The sequence below is a fragment of the Micromys minutus genome (assembly GCF_963924665.1).
Source record: "Micromys minutus genome assembly, chromosome: 16".
NCBI lineage: Eukaryota > Metazoa > Chordata > Mammalia > Rodentia > Muridae > Micromys > Micromys minutus.
The window spans coordinates 46,723,857-46,739,423 of record NC_137985.1 but is presented as its reverse complement, the minus strand read 5'-3'; the positions used below and the strand labels follow the sequence as shown (position 1 = coordinate 46,739,423).

General features: G+C 35.7%; 1 protein-coding gene across 1 annotated transcript in view; it reads left to right on the top strand.

Moving 5' to 3' along the window:
• SCAPER (S-phase cyclin A associated protein in the ER) overlaps positions 1 to 15,567 on the top strand; it is a 322,094-nt gene that overhangs the window by 54,120 nt on the left and 252,407 nt on the right. The window contains exons 11-12 of the mRNA XM_080929740.1: positions 7,807 to 8,019; positions 14,801 to 14,971. Of these exons, the coding sequence (XP_080785866.1) occupies positions 7,807 to 8,019; positions 14,801 to 14,971 (384 nt within the window). The remainder of the gene's footprint in view (positions 1 to 7,806; positions 8,020 to 14,800; positions 14,972 to 15,567) is intronic.

Sequence of the window (15,567 nt, the reverse complement as noted above, 5' to 3'; positions counted from 1 at the left end):
GCCCATACCTAAACATAATAAAAGCAATATACAGCAAACCAACAGCCAACATCAAACTTAACAGTGGAAAACTTGAAGCAATCCCACTAAAATCAGGGACTCGACAAGGCTGCCCACTCTCCCCCTACCTATTCAACATAGTACTGGAAATCCTGTCCGGAGCAATTAGACAGCAAAAGGAAATCAAAGGGATACAAATTGGAAAGGAAGAAGTAAAAACATCACTATTTGCAGATGACATGAGTGTATTTAAGCAACCCCACAAATTCCACCAGAGAACTCCTACACCTGATAAACAAGTTCAGCAAAGTGGCTGGATATAAAATTAACGCAAACAAATCAGTAGCCTTCCTATATTCAAAGGACAAACATGTGGAGAAAGAAATTAGGGAAAAGATACCCTTCACAATAGTCACAAAAACTATGAAATACCTTGGTGTACTCTAACTAAGCAAGTGAAGGACCTGTATGACAAGAACTTCAAACCTCTAAAGAAGGAAATTGAGGAAGATCTCAGAAAATGGAAAGATCTCCCATGCTCATGGAGTGGAAGGATCAACATAGTAAAAATGGCCATCTTACCAAAAGCTATCTATATATTCAATTCAATCCCCATCAAAATTCCAACCTAGTTCTTCATTGAGTTGGAAAGAGCTATGTGCAATTTCATCTGGAATAACAAAAAACTTAGTATAGTGAAATCCATCCTCAACAACAAGAAAACATCTGCAGGAGTCACTATCCCTGACCTCAAGCTATATTACAAAGCAATTGTGCTGAAAACCGCATGGTACTGGTACAGAAATAGGCACGTAGATCAATGGAATAGAATAGAAGATCCAGAAATGAGCCCTCATGTATATGATCACCTGATTTTTGACAAAGGAGCTATAAACATTCAGTGGAAATAGGACAGCCTATTCAACAATGATGTTGGTCCAACTGGCACTCAGCATGCAGAAGGATGAAAATAGACCCTTTCTTATCTCCTTGTACAAAGCTCAAGTGTAAGTGGATCAAAATCTCCACATTAAACCAGGTACACTGAAACTATTAGAGGCGACAGTAGGGAAAACCTTAGAACTCGTAGGCACAGGAGAAAATTTCCTGAAGAGAATACCAATGACTCAAGCTCTAAGGTCAAAGATTGACAAATGGGACTTAATGAGATTGCAAAGTTTCTGTAAGGCTAAAGACACTGTCAAAAAATCAAAATGGCAGCCAGCAGAGTAGGAAAAGATCTTTACCAACCCCACATCAGATAGAGACCTAATATCCAAGGTATACAAAGAACTCTAAAAGCTATACACCAGAGAATTAAACAACCCTATTAAAAAATGGGGTACAGACTTAAACAAAAAGTTCTCAATTGAGGAATATCAAATGGCTGAGAAACATCTAAGGAAGTGCTCAACATTCTTATCCATCAGTGAAATGCAAATAAAAACAACCCTGTGATTCCACTTCACACCAGTCTGATTGGCCAAGATCCAAAAATCAATTGACAACAGATGCTGGCTAGGATGTGGAGAAAGAGGAACACTTGTCCACTGCTGGTGGTACAACCACTCTGGAAATCAGTCTGGCGGTTCCTCAGAAAAATGGACATAGTACTACCTGAAGACCCAGTTATTCCACTTTTGGGCCTTTACCCCAGAGATGCTTCAAGATAACAACAAAGATACATGCACCACAATGTTCATTTCTGCTCTATTTATAATAGCCAGAAGCTGGAAAGAACCCAGATGTCCTTCAGTAGATGAGTGGATACAAATATTTTGGTACATTTACACAATGGAGTACTATTTAGCTATCAGAAACTTAATGAAATTCTTAAGAAAATGGATGCATCTAGAGAATATCATCCTGAGTGAGATAACCCAGTTATAAAGAACAGACATAATATGCAGTCACTGATAATGGGATACTAACCCCAGAAAGCTCTGAACACCCCAGAAACAACTCACAGACTATGTGAAGTTCAGGAAAAAAAAAAGAATATATTTTAATTAAAATAGAACTGTATCACATCCCCCTTTCCTCCCTACTGCCCCTCCTATTCTCTCTCCTATCCCCTAAAATTAATAGCCTCTGTTCCTATATTATTGTTATATTTATATATACATAGTGTATGTATATATACTCACAATTATTTAATTACAGCCTTAAAAGTGTATCTGTATACTTTTATTCAAAAATGCTGAAAATTTGTACATTTATCTTTGTTTTATAAAATAATATAAAAAATAAAAATAAAATAGTTGTAATATTTTTTTAGTTTAGAATAGTATTTACTGTTTAATATCTACCTAAAAGATATTTTTCCCCATTAGAAATAATTCTTAACTTTTTAAAAAAGTTTTTTGGTATTGGTGAATGAACCTAGGTTTTATGCATGTGCCAGGCAAGTGCTGTACCATTGAACTACATTTGTTTTTAACTTTTTTCTTTTGAGATAGGATATTACTGAGGGGCTTAGGTGGTTCTGGACTTTACTTTGTAGCTCAGGCTGATTTTGAACTTGTGATTCTCTCCTCATGCTCCTGAGTACCTGCAGCCACAGGTCTGCACTGTCAAGCCTGTCCATGACAAGGCTCTAATATTACAGCATTCTTTACTGTTTGTGTTTTATGTCTTTGTGAAATTGCACAATTCCTGAGGTGACACCTTACATGGTACTCTAATTTGAGACACTATTTAAGACCCCTGGACATGTAGAAAATAGTAAGTATGTATATGTACACACACAAACATATATACACATGCTTTTTATTGTTTTATTCATTTACATTTCTAATGATATTCCTCTTCCTGGTTAACCTTCCACAAACCCCTCACCATACTCCCAGCCCCGTATCCCCTTCGCATGTATGAGGAGCTCCTCCATCCACTTAACCACTCCAGCCTCACCACTCTAGCATCCTCCTATGCTGAGGCATCAAGCCTCCACAGGAACAAGGAAGGGCCTTACCTCTCATTGATGTTAGATAAGGTTTTCCTTTATTACATATGTATCTGGAGCCATGGTTTCCTCTGCGGCTCAACTCTTTGATTGGTGGTTTAGTCCCTGGGATCTCTGGGTGATCTGGTTAGTTGATATTGTTCTTTGGGTGGAGTTGCAGTCCCCTTCAGCTTCTTCAGCCCTTCCCCTAGATCTTCCATTGGTGTTCCTGGGCTCAGTCTGATGGTTGGCTGTAAGTATCTTCATCTGTATTGGTCAGATGCTGGTAGAACCTCTCAGGGAACAGCCATAGCAGGTTCTTGTGCCACTCTATAGTCCTGGTGGGCCTGGAACTTTCTATGTGGACTAGGCTAACCTGGAACTCAGAGAGGTTCATTTGCCTTTGTCTCCTCTGAGTGCTAGGATCATAGGTGTGCAGCACCATGCCCAGCTCTCTCTGCTCTAGGATAGGCTCGAACAAGGTGACCTGTGGTCCCATAACTCTTCCTGCCTCTGTTCTATAGTGCTGGGATTCTAAGCACTTATCACCTCACCTGGGTGATGTGTCTTAGTTAAAGCTATAATCTGTTACTAAAATTAATGATACTTTATGTATTGAAATATATACATTTGAATTTTGAGGTGTAAAGAGTATTCCATACAAAGAACTTTTGAGTAATTAAAGTATTTTCTGTAATGTTTCAGTGTGAGAGCTTAGGTCTGATGGAAGTCAGTTATAATAGTATTCATACTCTTCACTGTCACTCTGAAAATGGAATTAGCGTGTTTATAACGTTTCTCAACTTTGGTTTTTTGATAAATGATACTGTGTTTTTAATAAACAGTCAATTGTTTATTAGCATTAGTAATGTTAATATAAATATTGTCAAGAAGATTATAAACCACATGAATGACAGTTTAATAATGTTGATGGCACTATAAGTAGTGTGATCCAATTTAAATGATGTTTATGTAAAAATCAACACTTTGGATGCTGAGTTTTGACCAGTAGTAGGATTTCTAGAGTAGTTTGTGAGACTTGGCCAAGTTTAATATTTTTAGAAACAGTTCAGCATACTCAGAGCTTTATGGCCACCACAGTGTTTATCGGTGTTTATTTAGAAGTTAGGTGAGCATTAGATTCACAATTTTAGGTTTGAGTTCTTTGACCTGAAGTATAATTGAAACATAAAGCATCATTTTTTATTCTGTTGAAATGTGAAAATATATTTGCTTATATTTACTAAATTAGATCAAAAAATGAATATGTACGTGGTCTAAGCCAATGTTACTTTCTGTATTTTTGTGTTTCTGTTGGTCATATGTGAATTATTCTTTTTTAAAAAATATATGTTTATTTTTATGTATAGGAGTACACTGTAGCTGTCTTCAGACACACCAGATGAGGGCATTGGATCCCATTATAGATGGTTGTGAGCCACCATGTGGTTGCTTGGAATTGACCTCTGGAAGAACAGTCAATGCTCTTAACTGCTGAGCCATCTCTCCAGCCCTGTGAATTATTCTTGAGTGGGCAGTGAGGGACATTTAAACCTAAAGTATATGAATTGCATGAGGAGATGCAATGGCTGTTTAGATGTCTCATCTTAGCTCAACCTTTTCCCTCTGAGACTACTGTAGGATGTCTCTTCAATTTTTCAAAACTTTATGTGGCTATGTTTTACAGAGGACAAGTTTGGTAATTTTGAGCAAACTGCCTCAAAATAAATTGTAGTAAGAAATGTTTTTAACATATTTTCAGGATTCTGGCTCCTCTCATTTGATGTTAGATAGTTCACAAAAGCGTGCATAATACCTTTGGTTAAATGAGTATAGCGGTCAGTATTATGCATGAGACTAGACTTCCTTGTGAGAGATATAAAATGCTTATTAAGAACCAGCTTATCTTATCTCCTAGTACAAAGCTCAAGTGTAAGTGGATCAAAGATCTCCACATTAAACCAGATACACTGAAACTATTAGAAGAGAAAATAGGGAAAACCTTAGAACACATAGGCACAGGAGAAAATTTTCTGAACAAAACACCAATGGCTCAAGCTCTAAGGTCAAAGATTAACAAATGGGACTTAATGAGATTGCAAAGTTTCTGTAAGACTAAGGACATTGTCAAAAAACAGCAGCAACAGAATGGGAAAAGATCTTTACTAACCCCACATCAGATAGAGGCCTAATATCCAAGGTATACAAAGAACTCAAAAAGCTAGACACAAAGAGAATGAAACAGCCCTATTAAAAAATGGGGTACAGAGCTAAACAAAACGTTCTCAACTGAGGAATATCGAATGGCTGAGAAACATCTAAGGAAGTACTCCACATCCTTAGCCATCAAGGAAATACAAATCAAAACAACCCTGAGATTCCACCTCACACCAGTCAGATTGGCCAAGATCCACAACTCAGATGACAGCAGATGCTGGCGAGGTTGTGGAGAAAGAGGAACACTTATCCACTGTTGGTGTGGTTGTAAACTGGTATAACCACTCTGGAAATCAGTCTGGCGATTCCTCAGAAAATTGGATATAGTACTACCTGAAGACCCAGCTATTCCACTTCTGGGCATATACCCCAGAGACACTCCAATATACAACAAAGACACATGCACCACAATGTTCATAGCAGCTCTAATTATAATAGCCAGAATCTGGAAAGAACCCAAATGTCCTTCAGTAGATGAATGGATACAAAAATTGTGCTACATTTACACAATGGAGTACTACTCAGCATTCAGAAACAATGACTTAACCAAATTCATAAGAAAATGGTTGCATCTAGAGAATATTATCCTGAGTGAGATAACACAGTCACAAAAGAACAGACATAATATGCAGTCACTAATAGTGGGATGCTGACCCCAGAGGCTCGGACTGCCCCAGAAACAACTCACAGACTGTGTGAAGTTCAAGAAAAAAAGAAAAAAAAAAAAAACAAAAAAACAAAAAAACAAAAAAAAAACCCGTCATGCTCAATCCTTACACACCAAGAAAACATTGACTAATTCCGGGTTACATCCTGTTTTACATGTTCTTTTTGTTCATTGTAACTAGTGAGACCTTAATGCAGAGTATCAAACCTTAAAAAAAAGAAAAAAAAAAAAAAAAAAAGCCAAGCACTGACACAATTATATTTGTATACATTTATGTAAAAATGTTTAAATTTTTTTCTTTTATCTTTGCTTTTTAAAAATAAAGTTAAAAAAATAGTAGAGGTAGAACATCTCCTCCTGTTTCAGATGCTTAGACAATTGCTCCAGTTTTCTCCATTTAATGTAATCGAATATGTCTCTATTTTCTTAAGTTATTTTCTTAGTATTGAAATGTGTTTCATTTTGAACCTCATTTACCTAGAATTTTATCATGAATATTGTAAAAATATTCAACTATTCTTTTTTTTCCTTACTGCTTTATTTTAAAAAAAGAGGGATACATTTACAGATTTTTGAAGGCAATTTGGCATAACATTATATGAATATTTTTGTCAGTACTTAATTCTTTTAGAGGTTTGATGGCATGCATTGAAATCCCGCTGGTTGCCAAGAGCATAGAGTACATGTAGGACAGAACTTAACATGGAAACGAGTTTCTTGTTGCGTATAGATTAAGCATAATGATCTGTGAGAAATATTCAACTATTCTTACTGGACCTATTATTAGCATGATTATGTGATTTTTCTAGCTTCTGTTAATGTAATATATCACAAATACTGTTTTGGATACTTTGAATGACCCTTGTACTCCTGGAAAACATCCTACACGATCATGTTAAACAAAATTTCAAAAGTGTGGTTAAATTTTATTTGCTAATGTTTTTTAGTGAATGAACTAGTTATTGAAAGCTTTAGAAAAGGTAATAAATTCAGATGCAGATACTATTTTCTTTATTTGGAAAATGACCATTTATTATAATGTTGAGTATAAATTGTTTAACTTACATTTTAGCAATCTGTAAAGTGACTAATTATGTTCTAAAACACAAAATAAATAATTGAGTGACATGCAAAAAAAAAAAAAAAAAAAAAAAAGAACCAGCTTATCATCAAGAAAACTATTTCCATGTTACGTTTGGTTTTACATATACTTTATATTCATTGTAATTAGTAAGATTTCAATTTATACTATCAAACCTTAAAAAAATCAAGTACTGACAAAAATATATTCATATAGTTTTATGAAAAAATGCTTTTAAAATTTGTACATTCATCTCTTTTTTAAAATAAAGTTGTTCAATTAAAAAAAAAAAAAAAGGAACAAGTTTACTGGGGCTGGCAAGATGACTCACAAGTAAAGGTACTTGCTTCCAAACCCAGTGACCTGAGTTTAATACCCAGAAGCCTTCTAATAGAAGTAGAGAATCCATTCGTACAAGTTGTTCTTTGATCACACAAACTCAGTGACATATGTGTACATGTATACTCATGTAGACATGCATAATAAATAAATGTTAAAAAATAAATAAAAACTACTAAAAGGAAATGTTGCAATTTGTAAAGTATCATTTCCAAGAACACCAAATATGATGCCCAACACATAGTAGGCATGCAGATAAAGTTTCTTTAGCTGAATGATTTCTTTTCTTCTTCTGTGCTTCACACTCACACACACACACACACACACACACACACACACACACACACACAAAGAGAGAGACAGAGAGAGAGAGAGAGAGAGAGAGACAGACAGGAAAAGAGAAAGGAAGAGAGCAAGAGAGCGGGGGGGGGGGGGAGTTTTCTATTAGACAGGTAAGTGCTAGTTCACTTGATAGGGTAAGTAGGTGTAGCTCTTATAGAATCTAATTTTTGTTCCATTTGAAATTCATCTGTGGCTTATTCTAAAAGTACGTGTTTTTAGTTCACAGTGAGTATATTGGAGGATGTCAAGAATTCTGGTAGTAGTCAAGATAATTCAGTGCATACTTCTGAAATACCAGCTATTGACAGTGATGCAGTGTGTATTGCTGTCACTCCACAAGTCACCACAGCTTTGCCAGCAGCCAAAGACCAAGTTCCAGCAGAGACAGTAGGAGTGGTGACGGAGACGACGGACCCTTCAGATATTTCAAATGTGAGTGCTGCTGCCTGGGTAAGAACAACTTATCAGAATCCTGTATGAATGAATATATTAAAAAGTATAAATTTAGAAATTGTTTATCTGTATTATAACCTAATACTTTACAGAACAGGTTTTATTTATATGTTATTTTATTTTTACATTTTCTAACTATAATCTTTTCAGATAGTTAAAATTCTTAATGATTTGTAGAGGATGAAAATGACAGTATAGCTTTTGTTCAGGATCTGTTTCTATGCAATTTTATCATGTGCATTTTAGCAACCTAGCATTCACATTAACAACAAATCAGAAGGTAAAAAACAGGAATTCTGTAAGGCTTTTGTTTATTCAATGGAATTTCCATCAATGAGAAAGGGTGCCTTTTAGCTGTCATCTTCTCCTCCTGCTGCTGCTGTTTCCTCCTCCTCTTCCCCCTCCTCCTCCTCCTTCTCCTCCTCCTCCTCTTCTTCTACTTCCTCCTCTTCTTTTTTGTCGTGTTTTATGTAATCTAGGTTGGCCTTGAATTTATTACATACCTGAGCATGCCATTGAACTCCTGATTCCCTGTTTCCATCTCCCAAGTGCTGGGATTGCAGGAGTGGGCTGCAAAAGCAGCTGGAGTTGGTCTTTAAGATGAAATTTATTCATCTATAATCCTAAATCTTTGAAAATGCACTCATTTTCTGTAGTTTTGTGTTTTTGTATGATGACTTAATTTCTGCTCATTTATTTCTGTTGCTGATTTTAGTATTAATGTACCCTACCCTGGGGCTAACCTTAACTAACTTTGCTTAAGTACTTATTAAAGAAATGGACACAGATGTAAGTGAGGTACAGCGTGATTAAAATTTTATTTAACTTTTTATTTGTCAATATATATGAGTATATATACATATATGCATACGTTTTAACTTTTCCCTTTGTACATGTACATATGTGATATATGTACATGGTATGGGTGTTCATGCACATATGTGTGGAGGCTAATAGTGAGTGTCAGTATGTCTTCCTTTATTGCTCCCCTCTTTAAGTGAAACAGGGAGGCTCACTAAACCTGTGGCTCACAGGATACCTAGGTTCACTAGGCAGTGAACTCCAGGGTCCTGCCTGTTTCTGCTCCCTGCCCCTACCTCTCTTCCCTGGTTACAGATTTGTGATGCTGTGCCTGAGTTTTGAATGTGTGCTGGACACCTGAAGTCAGGCCCTCATGCTTGAACGGCAGGTTCTTTACCAAAAAAGCCATCTCCTGGGTCCCTAATTTTATTTTTTAAAGACAATTATATGTAATAATTTCTTTTAAAATTTAATAACTCAGGATGTCTGCAAGTGATATTAGGTGAAATTCTACATCTTAAAGAGATAATCACAGTAAGTAGGAAATTGATATAAGATAGTTAAGAAAAACAAGCATGACAGCAATAACAAAAATAAGGTTTAAGTTCTTCTAATAAGATTGTATAAGGTTTTCTCTTCTTGTGTCTTTTAGAAATGAATTTTAAAAATGAACATAATTAAGACCAAGCGAGTACTTATTTCAATATAAATTGTAAAATTTGTCATACTTACAATTTCTGTTTATGCAGCTATAAAGGATATTAAGTTGTTTCTCTTGTGGTTTGATTATGGGAGGACACTTTTGTGGGTTGTATTAGATTAATGTTGCATGTATTTTCTTAAGTTGGGAGTAACAGATTTCTTGCAATGATGAGAAAACAGAATGTTGTTTTTCAGTTTGATATTGTCATAGAGATAGTACAATAAAATACAAATTACTTGCTGTTCACCTGATTAACAGAACCATTACCAAAAATTGACTGGAAGTCTTCCTAATAGGGTGCTTGCTTGACCTGTGTAGGGCCCGGAGTTTGAGTCCTAGTGTTAAAAGTCAGTCTTTTCTACAGAGATCCCTGAGCCTTGGAAAGATCGTAAGAGCCAGATCTGGTCAGTAACATCAAGAAAACATCTCCCAGACACAGCAGTGCAACTGCACATAGGAACCACACATTGTGACAGTATTCACAAGATTGTCTTGAGCTCTGGCCAGACTAATATCCCTGCATAGCGTGTGGCAGGGGGAGGACATGAAATTCCCCTTCCACTGTTTCCTCTTCTCCTGTCTTTCCCTGTGTTGAAGTTTGTTTTCAGAATGTTATATAAATACAGTCAGATGTTCCCTGTTTGGCACCTTTCAACAGCATTGTTATTTCTAGGATCATCCATGAAGTACATGTGATAGTCTGTTGCTTTTTCAGTTTCAGTAGTAGCTTGTTTTGCACACACAGCACAATGTTTGTTCATTCATTGGCTTCTAGATATCTAAGGTGCTTCTACTTTTTATTTCTCATGGTTAAAAATCACATGAATATTTTGTACATTTTTTAATATGACAGTTCCAAGGATTGAAGCCAGGGCTTTGTGCATTCTAGGCAAATGTTCTGCCACTGAGCCAGATCCTTAGTCCTTTGCATGTGTCTTTGTATGAACATGTGTTTTTATTTTACTTGGGAATATCTCTAGTTCAGTTTTGTTGATAATATTTTCATGTCTTCTGTAGCATACTTTTTTTCTGTCTGCATGTTCTTATCACTTTAGAGAACAGTGTTGACCTTTTAATATATCTATGAATTTGTTTAAGGAGAAGTTTGAGGCTCTTTCCCACATTCTGTTCCATTAGACTCAATGTATCTAGTTTTATGTTGAGGTCCTTGATCCACATGGACTTGAGCTTTGTGCAGGGTGACAAATATGGATCTATTTTTATTTCTTTATATACTTACTGCAAGTTAGACCAGCATCATTTATTGAAGATGCTTTCTTTTTTTTCTCCCACTGTATGTTTTTGGCTTCTTTGTCAAAGATGAACCGTCCACAGGTGTGTGGGTTTACTTTTGGGTCTTCAGTTCTATTCCATTGTTCAACCTGTCTGTTTCTCTACCAATACCATGCAGCCTTTATCACTATTGCTTTGTAGTGCAGCTTGAGGTCAGGGATGGTGATTTCCCCCGAAGATCTTTTATTGTTGAGAATTGTTTTGGCTATTTTTGGATTTTTGTTTTTCTATATAAAGTTGAGAATTGGTCTTTCTATGTCTATGAAGAATTGTTTGGAATTCTGATGGGATTTGCTTTGAATCTACAGGTTGCTTTTGCTAAGATGGCCATTTTCACTGTGTTAATCATACCCATCCATGAGCATGCGACATTTTTCCATCTTCTGAGATTTTAGATTTGTTTTTTTAGAGATTCGTTGTCCTTATTATACAGCTCTTTCACTTGCATTGTTAGAGTTTATTGAGTTGTAATTTATAGAACATTATCTACTTCAATGGATCTATCTAAATCCATTGAGAATTAAATGTTCTTAAAATATATTTACAGAATTATTTATCCATTACCATAATAGAAACACCCCTGTTAAGAGAAACTGAGTATCATTCCTGGCCTGATGCTGTGACTTCTCTATACTTTTGCCTGTTTTGGACATCAGAAGAATGGAATACAGTATTAGCCTATTTTAAGTATTTGCTAAGTTTTATGACCAAATAATATTCTATTATATGAGTATGCAATATTGTACTTTCCTATTCTTCAGTTGTACATTTAGGCTGTATTTATTGTTGGCTATTAGCTATTCTGAGTAACTCTGCTTAAATATCTGTATATAAGTTTTATATCTATATATGTTTTTTCTTCTTTATGCATATATAGTACTTATAAATCTGATGGACCATGTAAACTGCATGCTTAACCATTTGAAGAACTGTCATGGTGGTGTTTTTTCTTTTTCATCTTTTTCTTTAAAATGTAATAGCCGTTAGAAAATTCTCATGACATTTATATTGTAAATGTGATCACAATGCACAAACACGTATATGTGCATGTGTGTCTTTGTACACACATATGTGGCCTTTATAGGCATATTAAAAAAAAGAGTAAGAAGAAAAAGTGCTAAGAAATAACTCTCTTTGAGAAGCAGGCTTTGTTGTTTCTGTACTTCCCAAGACTTAAAAGTGAACATGAATCACTTATTAGAAGAATGTTAATATTCTTGTTAATGAAGTCCAGTATATAAGCATTCTGGTGAACATTATAACAGGCCAGATTTGAAAATTTTAGAATCTTAAAGTGGGAAAATTCTCTACCTTTAAATGAAAATGTTTTTTTATGACCTGGCTTCTAAAACAATAATTTTATTACTTTTTTCGAACCTCCAGCTTTGCTGGTGAAAAATTTTTGTCTTTGCAGATGATTATTTACAGGTTTTCTTTTTTATTGTAGAAATAGGGAAGTATTGGCTGTATAAGCACACATCAACATGAATCCATTAACATAGACTCTCCAAGTTGATGGCATTAGATTCTCATTTCCTTCTGCATCCAAGGGGACTGGCATTTCATAAAAGAATTGCTATAAGCCATAGAGTCTTGGGTTCTAATATGCTTCTAATTCTGTTACTGATGACCTGTGTAACTTGTATTTAGTGTTTCTGAAACTTTGTGTATCTGTCCACAGGCTGTAGGCAAGCTATATCTGATAAATTCTTTTTTTTTTTTTCTTTTACTTCCCCTATGCCCATGTGTTTGAGGCTCTGCCCCACTTTCTTCTCTGTTGGTTTTAGTGTATCTGGTTTTATTTTTTCTGAGGTCTCTTTTATTTTACAGCTTAGGCTTTGTCTCATGTAGTTTGAAACTTAAGTTTATTAGTTTTTAGGAGACTTGCATTCATGATAATTTGTTCCTTTATGAAGTGATGTTCTTTGTTCTTAGTGATAGTTTTTGCTCTGAAATCTGCCTTTAATATGACTATCTTTTTTTGAAATTAAAATATAATTGCCTAATTTTCCCCTTACTTTTACATTTTACAGCCCTTCTCAGTCATTTCCCACTTGCTCCCTATCCCAGTTTTTTTTTTTTCCGTCTTTATTATTTGTTTAAATCTATTCTCCATGAGGATGTCCCTCCTTGCGCCCTTCTGTTTCCATAAGGATGTCCTCACTCTACCTACCTACCCTACCAGACCTCCAAACTCCCTAGGGCCTCTAGTCTCCTTAGGTGCCTATTCTCTGACCGGCAGTCCTCTGCTGTATTTGTGTTGGGGGATTCCCATCAGCTGGTGTATGTTGCCTGGTTGGTGGTCCAGTGAGAGATCTCAGGGGTTCAGGTTAATTGAGACTGCTGGTCTTCTTACAGAATTGCCCTCCTCCTCAGTCTTCTCCAGTTTTCCCTAATCCAACCACAGGGTCAGCAGCTTCCATTGGTTGGTTGGGTGCAAATATCTGCATCTGACTCTTTTAGCTATTAGTTGGGTTTTTCAGAGGGCAGTCATGATAGGTCCCTTTTTGTGAGGACTCCATTAATCTATATTTTTAAGTTTCTTATTTGAAACACAGTTGGGTCTTACTTTTGATCTAGTTTGATATTAATTTCTGGTTAATTGTTGATATTTAGACTATACATGTTTATGATTTGTTTACAATTATCAGCTTACTATTAATTTTCCTTTTGGCTTATGTGTATATTGTTCCTTTCTTTCCTTTTTAAATTTTTGTTTTATATTCTTTGATGGTTTATTAAGCATAAATCTTCATTTCATTATTTTAGTTGTTGCTTTAGGGTATATAGTATAAATCTTGAGTTAGTATGGAGCAGAGACTGAAGGAAAGGCCATCCAGAGACAGCTCTACCTGGGGATCCATTCCATATACAGTCACCAAACCCAGACACTATTGCTGATGCCAAGAAGTGCTTGCTGACAGGAGCCTGATATAACTGTCTCCTGAGAGGCTCTGCCAGACCCTGACAAATACAGAGGTGGATACTCACAGCCAACCACTGGGCTGAGCACAGGGACCCCAATAGAGGAGTTAGAGAAAGAACTGAAGGGGTTTGCAGCCCATAGGAAGAACAACAATATCAATTAACCAGCCCCCCTCCCCCGCCAGAGCTTCCAGGGACTAAACCACCAACCAAAGAGTATACATGGAGGGACCCATGGCTCTAGCTGCATATGTAGCAGAGGATATCCTTATCAGGCATTAAAAAGAGGAGGGGCCCTTGGTCCTGTAATGGCTTGATGCCACAGTGTAAGGGAATGCCAGGGTGGGGAGGCAGGAGAAGGTGGGAACAGTCTAATAGAAGAAGGGGAAGGGAGGATTGGGTAGGTGATTTTTTGAGAAAAAGTTTTGAAATGTAAATAAAGAAAATATCCAATAAAAGAAAAGAAAAAAAGAATTAATACATAGGTACATAGATAGATGGTGGGCATGTGGATCTGTATATTTTTGACTCAGGTGTGTATGTGTAAAATTTGCTTCAATAAAGTTAATTTAAAAATAAATCTTGAGTCATTCATAGGATTTATTAATGGATAGTTTTCACACAAATTATTTAATTATAAATATCTTTAGGTTACAAAACCTTCAAAAAATCTTGAAAAATATAAAATTATGTTTATCCAACATTCTGATTATGTTTCTATTGTAGCATAGTATTTTAACCCTAACTTTCTCATGTTTATTATCTGTTATTTATAGAATAGTCTGGTACAAAAGGTTAGACATGATTGTTGTTGGATTTCATGAAACAATAATTAAGCCCTTGGCTTCATGCACCTTGTAAGTCATATTGCTAACAAATGCTTTAACCTGTATTGGATCCAGTTTTTCTGATACTAGGTTTGTGTCTGCATGTGTGTATGCATTGTGTGTGTGTATAGCTAGTTTATGATTAGTACAAAAAGAAAGAAAATCTTTATTAATGTTTCATGATTCTACCCTTTTTTCTTAAAACATAAAGTCTATGGCAGAAGTTCTTGCTAAAAAAGAAGAGCTAGCAGATCGTCTAGAAAAGGCCAACGAAGAAGCCATCGCCAGTGCCATTGCTGAGGAGGAACAGTTAACCAGAGAAATCGAAGCTGAAGAAAACAATGACATTAACATCGAGACTGACAATGACAGCGACTTCTCTGTGAGCTTTTTAGTGCTTGGATCTTGAGTAACAGTAAACTTTGTTGTTGTGGGTAGATAATGAGCAGTAGCAAATCTTTCTTTTAGCATTACTGACCACAAAATACTTTCCTATGTGACGTTGTTGATAAGTAGGACGTTGTCATTGTCATTTTACAAATCAAGAAATTGTGTCTATCAGAAAGGAAGAACCCAAAATCTTGAGTCTGTAATTTCTAGAGACTGAAGAAAGTCTTCTTGTTGTGTCCTACTGATGAAGACAATGATGAATTGCTTTGTGCTAAGTACTCAGGGAACACCTGTTAACGGAGGAGACTAAAACAACCAAAAGATTATATTTCATTTCTGTCTATTACTGTCATTTAGTGTTCTATTAGTGTATTCTATGTGTAAGACTAGTTTACTTGTTTTGAAATATTCACTAGCTCCTGTGAATGGCTACTGAACTCTTAAAATATATAGTCTGTGTATTTTAACTTGGAAGTTATGACTGTATACGAAATGTAGTTTTGCTTTTGTTTGTTTGGTTCAGTGAAGTTTATTAGAAGTTGCTAGGAGAATTTTATACATAGTTCGTTTTTAAGTTTATAATGTTAT